Raw genomic sequence first — 21636 nt, forward strand, 5'->3', positions numbered from 1 at the left:
AGCACTTGACAGATGTCTGCTGTAATTAACGTTAGTCATTTTCTGCTGACCTCAATTTTCCTGCCAGAAATGACCTCCCACATTCCCCTGTTGACAGCTCTTAGGGAAGTAAGCTCACACACAGGTGCACACGCAAACATGCCTACACAAATGCACAACAAAGCTTTTAGAGTTATGCCCATATGAGAGGGACGTGTAACGGGGGTCAGTGTGATGCTAACAGCTTAGCTTCCTCCACTGTCCGACTGCCCTTGCCTGGCTACCCAGACACTTTGCTCCGGCCAAATGCTACGCCACGCCCACGGACCTTAGATCCAGACCCATTGCTGAGAAGGAACTGAGTACCTCTCTGACACTTTACCGAATTTGAACACATTCTGGGCTGTCTGATTGGTCCTGAAACCGATGGGTTGGACCAGAGCCAGAACACGTGGGTAAAGCAGCTGTTTAAAAATGTGTCATTGGCTTTGATACTCTGATTAGAGACGATCCAATCGATGATGGCTTTGTTTTGTATGAGGCCCATGGTCACCACAAATGACTTCAGTGATGGCAGTCTCAGACTAAACTATGTAGTGAATCACAGAGCAACGGAACAATTTAGTATGAGTTGTCAGGCCCATACTGGGCTTGAGCCTGTGATCCTCTGCTTTGCAACACACGTGACCGCCCTCAACAACCTTCCAACTGGTTACGCCACCCAAAATATATCCAAATTGTATTATTACCACCACATCATCAACATTAAGGGACATGGGCAGCTGTGAGGAGGAGGTTTTATTCTCCAGGTCTTTAACTGTTTTCCAGAACTTCTTGGTTAGACCCACAGAGAGAGAATTGCTTCTTAAAGTAACTAACTTTGGCCTTCTGGATGGCCTGAGTGCACTTATTTCTCATTTGCCTGAACGAGAGCCAGTCAGCCTGAGTATGCGTGTGCCAAGCCTTTCGCCAAATGCAATTCTTGAGGTGTGAATCTGTTTTTTAATTCTCATTTTCTTTATGGGGAGTGTTTGTTAACGATACCACTGAAAATATTTTTAAAAAATAAGGTACAACCGTCTTCGACAAAGGGAATCAAGTGGATTCTATACAAATTTAGAGGCCAGGTCATAAAGAAAGGCTTGCTCAGTTTTTTTTTTTTTTTTTTTTTTTTTTTTTTTTTTTGTCAAGCTTCTATGGCAAATCAGGACAGGTTGTTTTGCTGAACAGCCATTGCGAACACAGGCTGTAAAACGGTGATCACTAAGGTATCATTGATGTTTTCTGTAATGACCTATCAGGATTATTTGTGAGGATAACACCAAGGAGAGTAGCCATTGGGGCGGCAGGTAGCCTAGTGGTTAGACCGTTGGGCCAGTAACCGAAAGGTTGCTAGATCGAATCCCTGAGCTGACAAGGTAAAAATCTGTTCTGCCCTTGAACAAGGCAGTTAACCCACTGTTCCTAGGCCGTCATTGAAAATAAGTATTTGTTCTTAACTGACTTGTGTAGTTAAAAATTGATAATACAAATTTGGGTGTTTTGGAGTCATACCTTGTGGGATTGGTAATACTCTGAAAGTTGTAGCGAGTCCCATTGCTTTAGGAGTTGTTCAGGTGGTTTAAGCATGTTCCAGTTAAGGTCACCTAGCAGGACAAATTCAGACTTAGTGTAAGGGGCCAGGAGGGAGCTTAGGGCAGGTAGGGTACAGGTCGATGCTGATGTTGGCCAAAAACACCCAGCAACTGTCAACGGAGCTATTTGAAAGTTTAATGCTTAAAACCAGAAAATTAAATTGTTTAGGGACACACCTGGTAAAGTTTGCCACTCCACCTTTGGAAGATCTGTCTTGCTGAAAAAGGTTATAACGTCAAACGCATCTGGATCGGAGCTGTGAACCTACACTTTCAATTGATACATTTTAGGCAATAAAACGTGCAGAAAACCCAGGCTTTTACGAGAGCAGAAATCAGTGAAACAGATATCAGTGCACAAGTCAGAATTGGGGCTAGCAACAGTAGATGAGCCAGGGTCTACATGCACATTTCCAGATATCATCAGCAGTAATAGTCAGGGCACAGCAGAGGACAGCGAGAGCTCTGCAATGTTGATATATTGTGACATTTGAATGTGCATCAGATGGCAACAAGATCATATTGTACAATTTCATCAGGTAACATGAATATAAAGCCGACAAGAGATGGATAGGATGGGGTGCCAAGAGTCCATGTAACCTGTCCCACGGTTGGGTAAACAAGCAAGTTCATAGTCAACAAAGTGTGCAGGAGTCATGAGGCAAATAGCATAAAGCAGAAGAAAGAAATATATAAGGACTTGGGGCTAGCCGTTGTAAGTTCAGAGTCACTCGTCCCAACAAGAGCTTGAGAGAGTAGCTCTCTGAGTCCAGTAGGCTATAAAAGTATGATAGAAAATTAATAGTAGGCCTATCCTAGTTAATTGAAGTGTTTCTGAGTAAGTTAATTAGCCTATCCTAAAATTCCGATCAGTCCAAAGTCTGCAGTGTGTGTAAGTGCATGTGTGTTGGAGGTGAGTGAAAGCCTGGAAGAGAGGGGGGAGTGTGGCGGGGGTACCTATAACAAACAGGGGGAGACCGGCTAGGGCAGACAGTGAACAGATCGCCAGGTGGATTCCAAGCAGCAGTGCAGCAGGCAACGGGAGTAGGTGTCACACCCACTTGGGAGAAGCTTTTTTTGGGAGGCAGATTCCTTGTAGAAAATCCCAGCTATCTACCTAAAGTAGCTAGCAAGTCTCTGTCCACCAATCTTAACATGGAATGGTTTGGGTCTTGATGCCGATCACTATGGCATTTAGGCTGTTCGAAATGTTTTGTTTTGTTTTGATGTTTTTGGGTATCTTTTTGTTACATAAGTTCAAATCAACATGTATTCGTCATATGCACAGGATACAGCATAAACGGTGCAATACATTTTTTTTCTTGTGGACTTCCTCAACACTGCAGTAATAATACATTTACCAGTAAAACTAATACTGTCATTTAATAGTATAAAAGTTGACAAAGTAATTAAAAAATCAAGTAATAACTAAGGATTTATTGTAAGCATTTACAAGATACACTGTGAATATTACAAATGCCAGTGTGCTGATATCAAGTTGTTGTGTTAAGAGGTGCTTAGGCTATATGAAGTGTTTTAGCTCTTGGTTTGAGACAGGATTACTTTAAGAAAGTATGGCTCCGTGGCATAATGCAAGCTACAGAAGCAAACATACATGGCATGTGGGTAAAAGAGAATCCTGAGAGGAAGTGGAGTGTTTGACTCATTTTTCTGAATATTCTTTGAAGTAGCGTCATACCATCACAGAAGTTCTTCTGGGGGTGAAGATGGTCATTTCTGTCAGTGTAGACACGGAGACATGCCAAAGAAGTGTAATGACAGACTGGTTGTGGAGGTTTCTCTCTCTCTCTCTCTGTGGGGGGGTGGGGGGACTGGCCGTAGTATATCTCCTCTGTCTATAGCAGCAACAATGAATGAGTCCAGCAGTGGGAATACACCCTAGAAATTAGAGCAGCTCTTGTTCTGTCCCGCCTTGGCTGCCTGCCTCCATACTTTTGTTGTGCTAGGTGAATTCCGTTGAGCTCTGATGTCATCTAGCCTAATGGTTGATTGGCAGCCGCTTAAGTCTTTGACTCTGACTCATGCGTTCCTCTTCCATTGATTATGACGTTTCACAACATGCAAAAGTCAGTTCGGATGTCAGTGAAATGTACCACCGCAAGATATCTTGTGGTAGTGGTGTAGCAGAAGTTGAAGTAGGCATTTCATAAGGCAGTCTAATTGAATGTGGACCTCCGTCTTCCAGGTGCCCTGCTGCTTTTGACTGTCGCTGGTCAGGTGGGATGGCGTTTGCCCGTGGTATTCTGTTCGTGTTGGAGATGTGATCGACTTTCCTTGTTGTTCCCTGAAACTGATGAGTGGTTGTTTTTTGTGGTTTTAGGACATGTTTATACATCGACTCTAATTACACTGCAGCTAGTGACTGGAACGAGCTGCAACAAACACTCAAACTGGACTGTTTTATCTCAATCTCTTCATTCAAAGACTCAATCATGGACACTCTTACTGACGGTTGTGGCTGCTTCGCGTGATTTATTGTTGTCTACCCTCTTGCCCTTTGTGCTTTTGTCTGTGCCCAATGTTTGTACCATGTTTTGTGCTGCTGCTGTGTTGTCATGTTGTGTTGCTGCCATGCTGTGTTGTTGTCTTAGATCTGTCTTTATGTGGTGTTGTGGTGTCTCTGGTCGTGATGTGTGTTTTATCCTATATTTTTATTTATTTTTTTATCCCCCGTCCCTGCAGGAGGCCTTTTGGTAGGTCATCATTGTAAATAAGAATTTGTTCTTAAATGACTTGCCTAGTCAAATATAAAATAAAAACACTCACTCACTCAGCGACTGTGTGTCTGTACATAAGGACAACCAAAGGGTTCATATCAGACTTTTCTGACACCCAGGAGGATATTTAGAAATACTGGTTAAAAGCTTCTGTGTGTTTGAGCATGGCAATAAGCTAACATAGATGACCTAGGTTCCTGTCCAGGGTAGAGGTCGACCGATTATGATTTTTCAACGCCGATACCGATTTATTGGAGGGCCAAAAAAGTCGATACCGATTTAAATCAGCCGATTTTAAAATAATAAATAAATAAATAATAATTATATTTAAAAAATAATAATTTAAAAAAAAATTGTGATAATGACAATTACAACAATACTGAATGAACACTTATTTTAACATAATATAATATGTCAATAAAAATCCATTTAGCCTCCAAATTGAACGTTTCGTTATTTATTTGTTTAAATAATGCAAAAACAAAGTGTTGGAGAAGAAAGTAAAAGTGCAATATGTGCTATGTAAGAAAGCTAATGTTTCAGTTCCTTGCTCAGAACATGAGAATATATGAAAGCTGGTGGTTCCTTTTAACATGAGTCTTCAATATTCCCAGGTAAGAAGTTCAAGGTTGTAGTTATTATAGAACTCTTTCCCTCTACCATTTGTATTTCATTAACCTTTGAATATTGGATGTTCTTATAGGCACTTTAGTATTGCCAGTGTAACAGTACAGCTTCCGTCCCTCTCCTCGCTCCTACCTGGGCTCGAACCAGGAACACAACGGCAACAGCCATCCTCGAAGCAGCGTTACCCATGCAGAGCAAGGGAAACAACTACTAGAAGACTCAGAGCGAGTGACGTTTGAAACGCTATTAGTGCACGCTAACTAGCCAGCAATTTCACTTCGGTTACAGCAGCCTCATCTCGTGAGTTGATAGGCTTGAAGTCATAAACAGCGCAATGCTTGACGCACAACGAAGAGCTGCTGGCAAAACACACGAAAGTTCTGTTTGAATGAATGTTTACGCGCCTGCTTCTGCCTACCACCGCTCCGTCAGATACTTAGATGCTTGTATGCTCAGTCAGATTATACGCAACGCAGGACATGCTAGATAATATCTAGTAATATCATCAACCATGTGTAGTTAACTAGTGATTTTATGATTGCTTGTTTTTTTTATAAGATAAGTTTAATGCTAGCTAGCAACTTGCCTTGGCTTACTGCATTCGCGTAACAGGCAGTCAGTCTCCTTGTGGAGTGCAACGGTCGTTATTGCGTTGGACTAGTTAACTGTAAGATTGCAAGATTGGATCCCCCGACCTGACAAGGTGAAAATCTGTCGTTCTGCCCCTGAACGAGGCAGTTAACGCACCGTTCCTAGGCTGTCATTGAAAATAAGAATGTGTTCTTAACTGACTTGCCTAGTTAAATAAAGATGAAATAATGGTGTATTTTTTTGTTTGTTTTAAATACAGATTTCCGATTGTTATGAACTTGAAATCGGCCCTAAATAATCGGCCATTCCGATTAATCGGTCGACCTCTAGTCCAGGGTGAATAAGTAATAGAGGGGCACTAGCCTAACCCTTGTTGCTCCCCTTCTCAGAGAGTCATCTGACATGGCTGCATCTATCAACACCTGTACTCGAATAAACAAATACCACACCAAGGACAATAAAAACGCTATTAGCAGATGCTGCCATTAAATGGTTACCACTCTGCTTTGGCTTTCTGTAGAATGGTTCTGTGTGCTGAATTGCACTCTGTGGTATTAATGAAATGTCATTTTCCATGCTTTTCTCTTTTATGTGTGTTATTGGACTATGAATAACTTGATGTACAGTGCCTTGCGAAAGTATTCGGCCCCCTTGAACTTTGCGACCTTTTGCCACATTTCAGGCTTCAAACATAAAGATATAAAACTGTATTTTTTTTGTGAAGAATCAACAAGTGGGACACAATCATGAAGTGGAACGACATTTATTGGATATTTCAATTTTTTTTTAACAAATCAAAAACTGAAAAATTGGGCGTGCAAAATTATTCAGCCCCTTTACTTTCAGTGCAGCAAACTCTCTCCAGAAGTTCAGTGAGGATCTCTAAATGATCCAATGTTGACCTAAATGACTAATGATGATAAATACAATCCACCTGTGTGTAATCAAGTCTCCGTATAAATGCACCTGCACTGTGATAGTCTCAGAGGTCCGTCAAAAGCGCAGAGAGCATCATGAAGAACAAGGAACACACCAGGCAGGTCCGAGATACTGTTGTGAAGAAGTTTAAAGCCGGATTTGGATACAAAAAGATTTCCCAAGCTTTAAACATCCCAAGGAGCACTGTGCAAGCGATAATATTGAAATGGAAGGAGTATCAGACCACTGCAAATCTACCAAGACCTGGCCTTCCCTCTAAACTTTCAGCTCATACAAGGAGAAGACTGATCAGAGATGCAGCCAAGAGGCCCATGATCACTCTGGATGAACTGCAGAGATCTACAGCTGAGGTGGGAGACTGTCCATAGGACAACAATCAGTCGTATATTGCACAAATCTGGCCTTTATGGAAGAGTGGCAAGAAGAAAGCAATTTCTTAAAGATATCCATAAAAAGTGTTGTTTAAAGTTTGCCACAAGCCACCTGGGAGACACGCCAAACATGTGGAAGAAGGTGCTCTGGTCAGATGAAACCAAAATTGAACTTTTTTGGCAACAATGCAAAACGTTATGTTTGGCGTAAAAGCAACACAGCTGAACACACCATCCCCACTGTCAAACATGGTGTTGGCAGCATCATGGTTTGGGCTTGCTTTTCTTCAGCAGGGACAGGGAAGATGGTTAAAATTGATGGGAAGATGGATGGAGCCAAATACAGGACCATTCTGGAAGACAACCTGATGGAGTCTGCAAAAGACCTGAGACTGGGATGGAGATTTGTCTTCCAACAAGACAATGATCCAAAACATAAAGCAAAATCTACAATGGAATGGTTCAAAAATAAACATATCCAGGTGTTAGAATGGCCAAGTCAAAGTCCAGACCTGAATCCAATCGAGAATCTGTGGAAAGAACTGAAAACTGCTGTTCACAAATGCTCTCCATCCAACCTCACTGAGCTCGAGCTGTTTTGCAAGGAGGAATGGGAAAAAATGTCATTCTCTCGATGTGCAAAACTGATAGACATACCCCAAGCGACTTACAGCTGTAATCGCAGCATAAGGTGGCGCCACAAAGTATTAACTTAAGGGGGCTGAATAATTTTGCACGCCCAATTTTTCAGTTTTTGATTTGTTAAAAAAAGTTTGAAATATCCAATAAATGTCGTTCCACTTCATGATTGTGTCCCACTTGTTGTTGATTCTTCACAAAAAAATACAGTTTTATATCTTTGTTTGAAGCCTGAAATGTGGCAAAAGGTCGCAAAGTTCAAGGGGGCCAAATACTTTTGCAAGGCACTTTAGATCATTGAGGATCTTGTGGTCTCCACTCTGGCTCTCTGTGTGGCTGTTGGACTGTGATGTCATTGTCCCTGGGGGCGGGAGTATGGAGGTCATATCTAGCTGTACAAGCTGGTTGGGGCTGGGCTGTTATCTGATTTGCTGTGCCAGTGCTGGAAGCGGAGTAGAGGAGACTAGTGGACTGTGAACCTGGGAGGTGACCAGGAACTGACTGACTCACATAGTTTGCGAATTGGAAGGTTTTGCCTAAATGGTAACAAATTAAGGGGAAATTATGCAAACCGCTTGGAGGGAAAAGCAATAGGAATGTTGACCATCTAAAATCTGTCTTGTACATCAAGCTGCATCTTTGCAAAAGCTCAGTCACACACTGTCCACTCAGCTTTTGTAGTCTATTTGATTCTTGAAAGTGGACTGAAAGCCTGACGAGGCAGTCAGACTTGAGGCTGTGAATGTGGAAACCATAATGATAGAGGTCTAAGATGCCACAAGGAGTTAATCCCACGCCTCTCACCAAACCTCAGACCCATGTTTGTGTTCCACACCCCTCCTGGTAAACCATACAGTGACCTCAACATTTCAGTCTACTACACAGTCATCCACGTACAAAGTCTACTACACACTGTCTACTACTCAGTCATCCAGAGACAGTCATCCACGGCCACAGTCTACTACAGCGTCATCCAGAAACAGTCTACTACACACAGTCTACTACATTCTTCTTAATCTTTTTGCATCTTAATGAGAACAGACAAACATTATTAATATTTATCATTTATTAATTGAACATGCTAACCTTTTTGTCTTAGTTGAAACATTTTACTATGGAACCATTTTATATTTAGATCAGGCCAGTACTCTACACAGACCGGCGCACCATAACCAGTCAGAGCTGCAGTAGGTCTATGTGCAAATAGCCATTGCCATATATGGATCTGCCATTCACTTTTGAACTGGACTGTGTTTACAGCATGAGTGGTAACTAGTAGATGCACTTGTTTTGAGATCAAAGTGAGAGCTGCATGTAGCACATGTGCACATGTGTTCATATTCCTTGCTAGTTAGTGAGTTATTATCCCAGTTATAGCTAACTTTTAGTCAACAATGGAGTGGTTGCTTCATAGAAGAGTTCAAAATGTGTGCATTTCTAGCCATCTTTGAAAAACGAGTCTGTTAGAGCTTTGGTCTTAAAGGGGCAGTGTTGTATTTTGAGACTGTATTGAATAAGCTAAGTAGAATAATAGGCAGAGGGTAGCATAATTTGTCTGATTCTCTGTAATAATGGAATGGGAATAATGCATTTTATTTTGTAAAGGGGTTTCTTGCATCAAACAACACATTTTCAGTCACCTTATCTGAAGGACAAGTGAATAAACAGGTTAATGTAAGGCCCTGCATGTTTTTTTTCAAAAGTCTCATGGAATGTACAGTAGTTGCTCCACTAAAAGTTTGCAATTATGCTGTGGGACTTGGAGGTAATTTGTGTTTTAGTGCAGTACCCTGCGTCACCACTTCATTGCTCCAGACCAGCGAATGGGGGAGTTAGAGCACTGATTATGCTTTTGGGTCCTACTAATGAATGGGCAACATGAACCTAAATGGAAACTGATAATTGTGCACAACTTCAGTATTACTTACTAAAACACTTGTTACACTAAGTTTATTTAATTTTGTTGGGTTTATTTTGCTTTTACTGTAGGCCACTTCTGACCGGTCATGTTGTACAGCGCCTGAGTGGCGCAACGGTCTAGGACACTGCATAGCAGTGCATGCTGTTGCAACAGATGCTGGTTCAATACCCGTGCCGGCTTTGACTGGGAGACCCATAAGATGACTGCAGGTTTTGGTATCTCTCCCTCTAAAACAGAAATAATTCTAAATTGGCTTTATTTACTAATCACTCCATGTTCAAGAATGGCCTTTTTCTCTCTCATTTTACGTATTATGAAAACTAATATCCAAAATATTGTTATTTTTTTAAACAAAGTGATTATTATTAATTTAGAATGATATAAAAGCCTGTTGAATATTCTCATAGATATAATATTATTATTAACCCTCTTATTAGCAGGACAATATATATTGGTTCCCAAGGGGCATTGCACTCATAATGGCGCTTACTAGGGAAACGTTCCCGTTGTTCTGTTCTTAGTGCCAGTCTGCACGTTCAAACTAAAACAATGTAACTAATAATGCTTTCGTTAACAAAATAGTGATAAAAATACTCTTTCCAAATGGCAACGTTTGTTTAGTTATGGCTCCATAACGAATTACTATGGGAATAAATATCCCTGAATTACAGAAATATTGGAACAAAGTTGTCTAATGAAGGTGAACAAATTGTTGTTTACTGGAATATACTCTTTCAAACACATACGGTCACGTTGTAAAGCACCATTATGGATATTAGCAGGGCTATATTTTGGCCTTTATGGGCAGCGCACAATTGGACCAGTGTTTTTTTATTTTTTTTATTTCACCTTTATTTAACCAGGTAGGCAAGTTGAGAACAAGTTCTCATTTACAATTGCGACCTGGCCAAGATAAAGCAAAGCAGTTCGACACATACAACAACACAGAGTTACACATGGAGTAAAACAAACATACAGTCAATAATACAGTATAAACAAGTCTATATACGATGTGAGCAAATGAGGTGAGATAAGGGAGGTAAAGGCAAAAAAGGCCATGGTGGCAAAGTAAATACAATATAGCAAGTAAAACACTGGAATGGTAGATTTGCAATGGGAGAATGTGCAAAGTAGAAATTAAAATAATGGGGTGCAAAGGAGCAAAATAAATAAATAAATTAAATACAGTAGGGAAAGAGGTAGTTGTTTGGGCTAAATTATAGGTGGGCTATGTACAGGTGCAGTAATCTGTGAGCTGCTCTGACAGTTGGTGCTTAAAGCTAGTGAGGGAGATAAGTGTTTCTCTCCCTCTAAAAACAGAAATGAATGTTTTGGAATTTACAAATATTATTTTGGCCTTTTTATTCAGATTTTTTTTTTAACGAAATATCATGTGTGTGTGTGTGTGTGTGTGTGTGTGTAATCAAGTTGATGACAGTCATATAGACCAGCACCTACATAAAGCTGAGTGACTCACTCATTCATGGCTTTGGATCAAAATAAATAAGTACCAACATGCTTTTTCATAGTCTTTTAATAAAGAAATGTTTTGCCCTGGACACCATGTACAGTATTATAATAGCTGATTATGGGCTATACCTTCACCAACACCTCTCAGTATTTTGATATATTGTGGATGGGGGCTCCTCCAGTGCAAAATGCTTTGCTACAGATGCAGGTTCGATACCCGTGCCGGCCGCCACCGGGAGACCCATGAGGTGGCGTTTGGTTTTCATTTAGATTCCTCCAATCCTCTATATGTAAATATTGGCGGAGAGTCATGTCATATTTTTTATATAATGTAGGCCTACCGTAGACGATGTGAGTCTCACTAGTGTTGAGTAATGTGCTGATAAAAGTGGTGTAGGTCTTATTTATTTAAAGAGCGTATTGAAGTTAGAAGCAATAGGATTTGAAGCAATAGCCTACAACTATTTTAGAACCATTCCCGCCGCTCTGAGACGAGCACGGGGACTGTTCTTGATATATCAATGAGATTTTTATTTTCTCTGAATCTCTGTGTATTGGTTAGACTAGAATTAGAAAATGTTATGTTCTTAGTGTAACTTTTTATTTAACTTGGCAAGTCGGTTAAGAACAAATTCTTATTTACAAGGACAGCCTACTCCTTCTTTAGCTAAATTTAGCTAGATTCTATAGATAGCCCAGTACTGTACTCACGTTGTACAGCGCCGTATTTTCCTTTCTGTCCTAATGGAAACCCAGAGTTTTTTTTTGTTTTTCTTGGAATAGAAACACCATAATATTAATTAACCAAGTACCAGTCAAAAGTTTGGACACCTACTCATTCCAGGCTTTTTCTTTATTTTTACTATTTTCTACATTGTGGAATAATAGTGAAGACATCACAACTATGAAATAACACACATGGAATCAGTTAGATTCTTATTTACAAGAACAGCCTACTCCTTCCTCCCCGTCGGGGAATAGAACCCCGGTTTCTCGCATGCCAGCACGACACGGGGATTCTTTAGCTAAATAGCCCAGTACTGTAGCCTACTCCCAACCATCACGTTGTACAGCGCCAAATTTTTGGTTCCATCCTAACGGAAACCCAGAGTTTTTTTTTTGTTGTTTTTCTTGGAATAGAAACACCATTTTCAGAAATGTTGCATTTTCTTAATATCATTCCCATATACTATGTTCTACAAAAATGTTTTAAATTCTCTAGTACAGCCACTATTGAAGGCTATCAAATGCTTCTCAAAGATGCCCTCTGGTGGTCAAACTAGCACTAACTAGCATTAATGGTACCAGTGGTTCACACTTAAATAACGTACCATAGAATTCTGCGGCACCATGCAAGCTGCGCCGCTGTACGATGTAACTTTTAAAGGACGAACCACTGTATGCCCAAACTGAACACCACACATTTGCTGCTACTGTAGACAATGATAGAACAGCTATTTCCGTAATGTTATGGGATGCTTTTTCTCTCCATTGTTTTTAATGGTAGGCCACTCTGGTAGGCATACATTATTAAGCGGGTACGGCCTCCATGTTCACAGTAAGCGCATGCCGGAAGTTGCACAGAATTTTGACAATGTTCAAATTTGCACTCCGTTGACCTGAAATTTGCACATTTCCCTCAAAATGTAAGAACATTGCTTAGAACTATAAGTTAAGCATAACTATAGGAAATCTAAGATGCGTCAAATAAATGATATCCAGCTCAGAGAAACCGCTATGCATTTGGTTTGCTAACTGGCTAGCTAAGTGGCTAGATGTCAAGCTTCTTGGTTTCAGCAGAGACATTCAAATCCCTCCTGGATCAACATCCCTGTTGCCTAAATTGTTTTGTGCGCTCAAAAATATAAATCAAAATATACATTTTGAAATGGCGCCCCTTGTCTGCACTTCCGGTAATACTCTATACCCTGGAGAAAAGGGACATGAAGTGTATGACGGTATGAACATTGGATACCGCCCAACCCTACAGTCTACTACACAGTCTACTACACAGTCTACTACACAGTCTACTACAGTCATCCAGGGACTAGGAACTAGAAGCACATGCATTTCGCTACATTCTCATTAACATCTGCTAACCATGTGTATGTGACAAATATAATTTGATTTGACAGTCTAGAACACATCTACTACACAGTCGACTACAGTAATCCAGGGACACAGTCTCCAAAACACAGTCAAGTAGTCTACTGCAGAGCTGAGAATATTTTAATAGGCCAGTCAGTCTATTACTGTCATCCAGTCTACTACAGTACATAGGCTACTCTGAACCAGACCATGCTGGGCTGCTTCCAGCCTCAGTGTATAACAGTCAGGGTGGGTTGAAGTTGGGAAGAATTCCATTTCTGTTAGTAGATTTATTCCATAGGGATCCTATTCAAACCCTGATCTTGAATTTAGATGGAATTCACCCCAACCCTGATGGCTGTGGAATCCCTGGTAGTGAGAGGTAGATCAGAGGCAGGGGAGTGTTCAATGTTGGTTCTGTCTGACCCGTCTCTTTCATTGTATCTATTTTCTGCAGCATTGAAAGAGGGAGGCTCAGAGACTGCTGGTCTTTGCTTGGCCTATTCATAATGCATAGAATGATACACAATCTGTTCAGCTCCTCTATCATTTACAGCACATCAATAATGGACATGCACCCACATGTCCTCTCTTCCCTTCTAGTGGGGGCTTTTATGGCTGTATATCTCTGTGGATATGGTGTGGATATGGTGTGGGTGTGTTAGGTCATGTATTTCTTCTGTGCACAAGGTGCATGGACTCACAGAAGTATCTTGTTCTGGCCGCGTCTCTGACTATCTGTGTGATACTGTGATCATTTGTCTGTCTTTGTCCAGTTGAACTGATGAAGTGTGTGTGAATGGAGAGGAGGACGGGTCCAGTGAGAGTGGTGGGGATGTATAACTAGTGTAATACATTAGAGGTAGACCGATTTTAATCGAAATGGCCTATTTAATTAGGGTCGATTTCAGGTTTTCATAACAATCGGAAATCGGTATTTTTGGGCGCCGATTAGCTTATATTTTCATACATTTTATTTAACTAGGCAAGTCAGTTAAGAACACATTCTTATTTTCAATGACGGCCTAGGAACGGTGGGTTAACTGCCTCGTTCAGGGGCAGAACGACAGATGATTTTCACCTTGTCAGCTCAGGGGATCCAATCTTGCCACCTTACAGTTAACTAGTCCAACGCAATAACGACCTGCCTCTCTCTTGTTGCACTCCACAAGGAGACTGCCTGTTACGTGAATGCAGTAAGCCAAGGTAAGTTGCTAGCTAGCATTAAACTTATCTTATAAAAAAAACAATCAATCATAATCACTAGTTAACTACACATGGTTGATATTACTAGATATTATCTAGCGTGTCCTGCGTCGCATATAATCTGACTGAGCATACAAGCATCTGACTGAGCTGTGGTAGACAGAAGCAGGCGTGTAAACATTAATTCAAACAGCACTTTCATGCGTTTTGCCAGCAGCTCGTCGTTGTGCGTCAAGCATTGCGCTGTTTATGACTTCAAGCCTATCAACTCCCGAGATGAGGCTGGTGTAACTGAAGTGAAATGGCTGGCTAGTTAGCGCGCACTAATAGCGTTTCAAATGTCACTAGCTCTGAGCCTTACAGTGGTTGTTTACCTTGCTCTGCATGGGTAGCGCTGCTTCGATGGTGGCTGTTGTTGTGTTGCTGGTTCGAGCCCAGGGAGGAGTGAGGAGAGGGACGGAAGCTATAATGTTACACTGGCAATACTAAAGTGCCTATAAGAACATCCAACAGTCAAAGGTTAATGAAATACAAATGGTATAGAGGGAAATAGTCCTATAATAACTACAACCTAAAACTTCTTACCTGGGAATATTGAAGACTCATGTTAAAAGGAACCACCAGCTTTCATATGTTCTCATGTTCTGAGCAAGGAACTGAAACGTTAGCTTTCTTACATAGCACATATTGCACTTTTACTTTCCCAACACTTTGTTTTTGCATTATTTAAACCAAATTTGAACGTTTCATTATTTACTTGAGGCTAAATTGATTTTATTGATGTATTATATTAAGTTAAAATAAGTGTTCATTCAGTATTGTTGTAATTGTCATTATTACAAATACATTTTCTTATAATCGGCCGATTTTTAATCTGTATCGGCTTTTTTGGTTCTCCTTAATCGGTATTGGTATCGGCATTGAAAAATCATAATCGGTCGACCTCTATAATACATTAACACTTGGAGAGGTCAGCCCTCTGCGCCTCAGCTCCCTCTCTCAACACGTCCTCAGTCTGCTCTCTGTGTCCACTCCACTTAGGCAAGTCCAGCTCTTGCTTTCCCATTTCCCTCTCCCTCTCTCCCCTATTCTCCCGCTACCCTATTCCCTCTCTCCTTATTCCCTCATGCCCCATCTCCCTTTCCCTCACGCACCATCTCCCTTTTTCCTCCCTATCTCTCTCACCCCCTGCCAGAGCTTTTCTATACTGGCATCCCACTCTCCCAGTTAGGCTGGTTTTCTCTATGACAAACAAAACACTCTACATGATCTGCAGCACACAACATCAGTGCTGAACTCAGGCCATCCAGAATGTTCCCACTGTTCAACAGGTCTAGTCTATAGTGTGAGTGCCTCTGTAATAGTCAACAGTATGGCTCCATCCTGATTGTCCTGTGTGTGACATATAGTCAGTCTGCTTTAGACTAGAAGCTATCTCCATTCCCTCCGGCGTCTTTCTGCATGTGGCGTTAGATGTTGGGTTAGAAAGAGGAGGAGGGAGGTAGGTTTGTCTTGTTAGACTGTGCTGTACCAGGCCCAGAGTTCAGCGTTATTACCACCAGATGTAGGGAGTTTTCTGTTGCACATTTTATTTATTTTATTTAACCTTTTTATTTAACTAGGCAAGTCCGTTAAGAACAAAGTCTTATTTACAATGATGGCCTACCCTGACCAAACCCTAACCCGGACGATGCTGGGCCAATTGTGCACCGCCCTATGGGACTAGCAATCACGGCCGGTTGTGATACAGCCTGGAAACAAACCAGGGTCTGTAGTGACTCCTCTAGCACTGAGATGCAGTGCCTTAGACCGCTGTGCCACTCGAGAGCCCCAAAAATCAGACTAGAGGCTACAGCAGGCAGGCAAGCAGGCAGGCAGGGCCCCAGCCCAGAGTGGGAGAGTCCCGGGGAGGCAGGGTGTGGTGGCTGGTGGTTGTAGGGTATGTGTTCCCCTCTGAGAGATGACTCAATTGGGCTGTTGGGTTTGGAATGGTCCTGACTGGTGCCTGGTGATGGTCTGTCACTTTAAGAGGGAAACAGACAAAATATACACAAGAAAGAAACAACTCTATGCACAGTTGCACATGGTCATGCTTGTCTGCACTGTAGGCCCATGTTTGTCAGATTAAAGTTCAAATAAACTCAGCAAAAAAAGGAAACTCACTGTCACCTGCGTTTATTTTCAGCAAACTTAACATGTGTAAATATGGGGGGGGTCAAAATCAAAAGTAAGTCAGTATCTGGAGAGACCACCAGCTGCATTAAGTACTGCAGTGCATCTCCTCCTCATGGACTGCACCAGATTTGCCAGTTCTTGCTGTGGGATGTTACCCCACTCTTCCACCAAGGCACCAGCAAGGTCCCGGACATTTCTGGGGGGAATGGCCCCATCCCTCACCCTCCGATCCAACAGGTCCCAGACGTGCTCAATGGGATTGAGATCCAGGCTCTTCGCTGGCCATGGCAGAACACTTACATTCCTGTCTTGTAGGACATCACACACAGAACGAGCAGTATGGCTGGTGGCATTGTCATGCTGGAGGGTCATGTCAGGATGAGCCAGCAAGAAGGGTACCACATGAGGGAGGAGGATGTCTTCCCTGTAACGCACAGCGTTGAGATTGCCTGCAATGACAACAAGCTCAGTACGATGATGCTGTGACACACCGGCCCAGATCATGACGAACTCCACCTCCAAATCAATCCTGCTCCAGAGTACAGGCCTCGGTGTAACCCTCATTCCTTCCACGATAATCGTGAATCCGATCATCACCCCTGGTGAGACAGAACCGCAACTCGTCAGTGACGAGCACAATTTGCCAGTCCTGTCTGGTCCAGCGATGGTGAGTTTGTGACCATAGGCACCGGTGATGTCTGGTGAGGACCTGCCTAACAACAGGCCTACAAGCCCTCAGTCCAGCCTCTCTCAGCTGGACTTGTGGACAGTATGAGCACTGATGGAGGGATTGTGCATTCCTGGTGTAACTCGGAAGGTTGTTATTGCCATCCTGTACCTGTCCCGCAGGTTTGATGTTCAGGTGTACCAATCCTGTGCAGGTGTTGTTACACATAGTCTGCCGCTGCGAGGACGATCAGCTGTCTGTCCTGTCTCCGTGTAGCGCTGTCTAAGTTGTCTCTCAGTATGGGCATTGCATTTTATTGCCCTTGCCACATCTGCAGTCCTCATGCCTCCTTGCAGCATGCCTAAGGCACGTTCATGCAGATGAGCAGGGACCGTTTAGGTGTTTTTCAGAGTCAATAGAAAGGCCTCTTTAGTGTCCTAAGTTTTCAAAACTGTGACCTTAATTGACTAAAGTCTGTAAGCTTTTGGTGTCTTAACGACCGTTCCACAGGTGCATGTTCATTAATTGTTTGTTCATTGAGCAAGCATGGGAAACGATGTTTAAACCCTTTACAATGAAGATCTGTGAAGTTATTTGGATTTTTACTAAATATCTTTGAAAGACAGGGTCCTGAAAAGGGGAGTTTATCTATGTTCAATGTGCACTGGCTAGGACTAATGAATCATCTTAATTGTCAGATAAGTGAATGTATTAAATATACTTCAGCTCAATGTCAAGTATCAAGGCTACTACTCTTATCTTAGGCGGTATCTTACATATTGACACAGCCAGCTTGCAACACACAATCACTTGAAATATTCTACTTAATGTATGCGCCTCGCCTTGCATCCTCATCAAGAGGCTCTCCCCTGTTCCGTCGTGCTGTGAAACCACGAGTGACAGAGTGCATCGTTCTAAATCGCCACATTACCTAAATCTATGTAACCGTGGCAACAGTGGCTGAGCAAATGAATTGATCTTCAGGGGCATCATGAGACCAAATTACTTTAATGTCACTTCTAATTTGTTGACAGATGGGTCATGAAGTGTGACATTTCCCCTTGCTCATCTATTTCGCACAGGATATAGTGTGAGGAAATTGATTTTTTAGTGTACTGAGTCATTTGACTTTCTCTTTTTTTCTGTCTGTCTGGGGCTCGCCCCCTCACTTTCTTGGTCTCTTTCTCTCCCTCACTTAATTTTTTCCTAATTTAATTTCTCTCCTCTCTCTCTCTCAGGGATTTTCTTCCTCGAGGATCAGGCATTGTCACCCGTAGACCTCTGATCCTGCAGCTGTGCTTTAACAAAGCCGGTGAGTCTGAATTCTCATACAACCATGGCCTTATCTGTCCTCATTGCTACTGCCATGGACCTGCCTCCTCCACTCAACAACACTGTCTGTATCCTGATAAAGACTTTCTTCTCTCTGTCTCTCTATCTATCTGTCTCGCTCGCTGTGTGTCTGTCTCGCTCTCTCTCTATGTCGTGTCTGTAGAGTATGCAGAGTTCCTACACTGTAAAGGGAGGAAGTTTGTGGACTTTGAGGAGGTCCGGGCGGAGATTGAGGCGGAGACCGACAGGATCACAGGCTCCAACAAGGGCATCTCCCCCATCCCCATCAACCTCCGGGTCTACTCCCCTAACGGTAATGCTCACCAACAGTTATTAATTTGGTGTTCATTTTAACATATGCAAGCACATGTTCAGTTGGACGTATGCGCACACACACACACACGCATGCACACATAAAAGCACAGCAAACACATGTATACACAATGTAACACACATCATACAGTCTACATGGCAACAGTCATAACCTTCTCCCTCCCCCTCCATCTCTCCATCTCGCCCTCAGTGTTAAACCTGACTCTGATCGACCTGCCGGGGATGACTAAGGTGGCAGTGGGGGACCAGCCGCTGGACATAGAGCACCAGATCAGGGACATGCTGCTGCAGTTCATCACCAAGGAGAGCTGCCTCATCCTGGCCGTCACCCCCGCCAACCAGGACCTGGCCAACTCCGACGCCCTCAAGATTGCCAAGGAGGTGGACCCACAGGGTAAGGGACTAGGAGGTGGACCCACAGGGTAAGGGACTAGGAGGTGGACCCACAGGGTAAGGGACTAGGAGGTGGACCCACAGGGTAAGGGACTAGGAGGTGGACCCACAGGGTAAGGGACTAGGAGGTGGACCCACAGGGTAAGGGACTAGGAGGTGGACCCACAGGGTAAGGGACTAGGAGGTGGACCCACAGGGTAAGGGACTAGGAGGTGGACCCACAGGGTAAGGGACTAGGAGGTGGACCCACAGGGTAAGGGACTAGGAGGTGGACCCACAGGGTAAGGGACTAGGAGGTGGACCCACAGGGTAAGGGACTAGGAGGTGGACCCACAGGGTAAGGGACTAGGAGGTGGACCCACAGGGTAAGGGACTAGGAGGTGGACCCACAGGGTAAGGGACTAGGAGGTGGACCCACAGGGTAAGGGACTAGGAGGTGGACCCACAGGGTAAGGGACTAGGAGGTGGACCCACAGGGTAAGGGACTAGGAGGTGGACCCACAGGGTAAGGGACTAGGAGGTGGACCCACAGGGTAAGGGACTAGGAGGTGGACCCACAGGGTAAGGGACTAGCCTAGTGGTGCTGTACTGGTTCTCTATTGGAACTCCCAGGACCAAAGGATGAGGATGGGCACTTGATTTCTGGGTGGTGTTCATTTGGTGCACCAAATAGACTGAAACATTGACGCAGTACCTGGACTTGTCCAATAAGAATATTGAATTGAAGGAGATGAGGAATGGAAGGCTGGGTGGATGGTGGACAGGCAGTAGTCAGGATTAATATGATGAAATGAAAACTGTTTGGTTCTGTTCAGGTCTGCGCACTATTGGCGTGATCACAAAGCTGGACCTGATGGACGAAGGGACGGATGCTAAAGACATCCTGGAGAACAAACTGCTACCTCTGCGTAGAGGTGAGGGGAGACACACACACACACACACACACACCTCATTGACTGCAGAGGAATAAGTGTGCGCTCTCTCTCCAGGTTATATCGGTGTGGTGAACCGCAGTCAGAAGGACATAGATGGCAGGAAGGACATCCGCGCTGCGCTGGCTGCTGAGAGGAAGTTCTTCCTGTCTCACCCGGGCTACAGACACATGGCCGAGCGCATGGGCACTCCACACCTGCAGAAACAACTAAACCAGGTGAGAGATTACTCAATGTTCACCTTTCTGTTATTCTACACTGATGTTCTAGTCTGACTTCCAGATCAGTTTTCTTTTCTTGTGAACTCTGAGAGACGGCACCAACAGATCTTAAACCAGGCTAACGTTTCTTGTGAACTCGAGAGACGGCACCAACAGATCTTAAACCAGGCTAATGTTTCTTGTGAACTCTGAGAGACGGCACCAACAGATCTTAAATCAGGCTAATGTTTCTTGTGAACTCTGAGAGACGGCACCAACAGATCTTAAACCAGGCTATAATGTTTCTTGTGAACTCTGAGAGACGGCACCAACAGATCTTAAACCAGGCTAATGTTTCTTGTGAACTCTGAGAGACGGCACCAACAGATCTTAAATCAGGCTAATGTTTCTTGTGAACTCTGAGAGACGGCACCAACAGATCTTAAACCAGGCTAATGTTTCTTGTGAACTCTGAGAGACGGCACCAACAGATCTTAAACCAGGCTAATGTTTCTTGTGAACTCTGAGAGACGGCACCAACAGATCTTAAACCAGGCTAATGTTTCTTGTGAACTCTGAGAGACGGCACCAACAGATCTTAAACCAGGCTATAATGTTTCTTGAAACTCACTTGCTCTTTCATTCACTATACATTCTCTCCCTCCTATTCTCCTTCTCGCTCATTCTATCCCTTCCATTTCTCCTTCTCCTCACTCATGGTGTCCCTCTCTCTCCTCCCTCACTCACGGTGTCCCTCTCTCTCCTCAGCAACTGACCAACCACATCAGGGACACTCTGCCTGGGCTGCGCAGTAAGCTGCAGAGCCAGGTGCTCTCCCTGGAGAAAGAGGTGGAGGAGTACAAGAACTTCCGTCCCGACGACCCCACACGCAAGACCAAGGCCCTGCTGCAGTGAGTAGAGGACACACACACACACACACACACACACACACACACACCACCATAATGAGTAGCTCCAGAGTTGACCCTGACTCTCTGTCTTTCATCCCAGGATGGTGCAGCAGTTTGGGGTGGACTTTGAGAAGCGTATCGAGGGCTCTGGGGACCAGGTGGACACAGCAGAGTTGTCGGGTGGTGCCAAAATCAACCGGATCTTCCACGAGCGCTTCCCCTTTGAGCTGGTCAAGGTGAGCGCTGCGGTCTCAATACTCACTGTCACAATATTTCCACAAGAGAAGTTCATCTGCCTGCTTGACTGTTTTGACCACAGTTGATTGACTTGTTTAGAAGTGTGAATTTTAGAGTGCAGAATGGATTAACAGTGTTTCTATTGTTTGTTCTTTCTTCTTCTCTCTTTTCTCTCTGTCAGATTGTGTTTGATGAGAAGGAGTTGAGGAGGGAGATCAGTCATGCCATCAAGAATGTCCATGGTGTCAGGCAA

The 21636-nt window shown here is 43.3% G+C and overlaps 1 protein-coding gene across 9 annotated transcripts in view; it reads left to right on the plus strand.

Moving 5' to 3' along the window:
- dnm2a (dynamin 2a) overlaps nucleotides 1-21636 on the plus strand; it is a 43499-nt gene that overhangs the window by 3233 nt on the left and 18630 nt on the right. For all 9 annotated transcript variants that reach the window (XM_036941422.1, XM_036941423.1, XM_036941427.1 and 6 more), the window contains 8 exons: nucleotides 18284-18357; nucleotides 18541-18690; nucleotides 18901-19104; nucleotides 19919-20017; nucleotides 20093-20253; nucleotides 21004-21146; nucleotides 21247-21382; nucleotides 21565-21632. In XM_036941422.1, coding sequence (XP_036797317.1) covers nucleotides 18284-18357; nucleotides 18541-18690; nucleotides 18901-19104; nucleotides 19919-20017; nucleotides 20093-20253; nucleotides 21004-21146; nucleotides 21247-21382; nucleotides 21565-21632 — 1035 coding nt within the window. The remainder of the gene's footprint in view (nucleotides 1-18283; nucleotides 18358-18540; nucleotides 18691-18900; nucleotides 19105-19918; nucleotides 20018-20092; nucleotides 20254-21003; nucleotides 21147-21246; nucleotides 21383-21564; nucleotides 21633-21636) is intronic.

This window comes from Oncorhynchus mykiss, chromosome 13 (genome assembly GCF_013265735.2).
Source record: "Oncorhynchus mykiss isolate Arlee chromosome 13, USDA_OmykA_1.1, whole genome shotgun sequence".
Taxonomy (NCBI): Eukaryota; Metazoa; Chordata; class Actinopteri; order Salmoniformes; family Salmonidae; genus Oncorhynchus; species Oncorhynchus mykiss.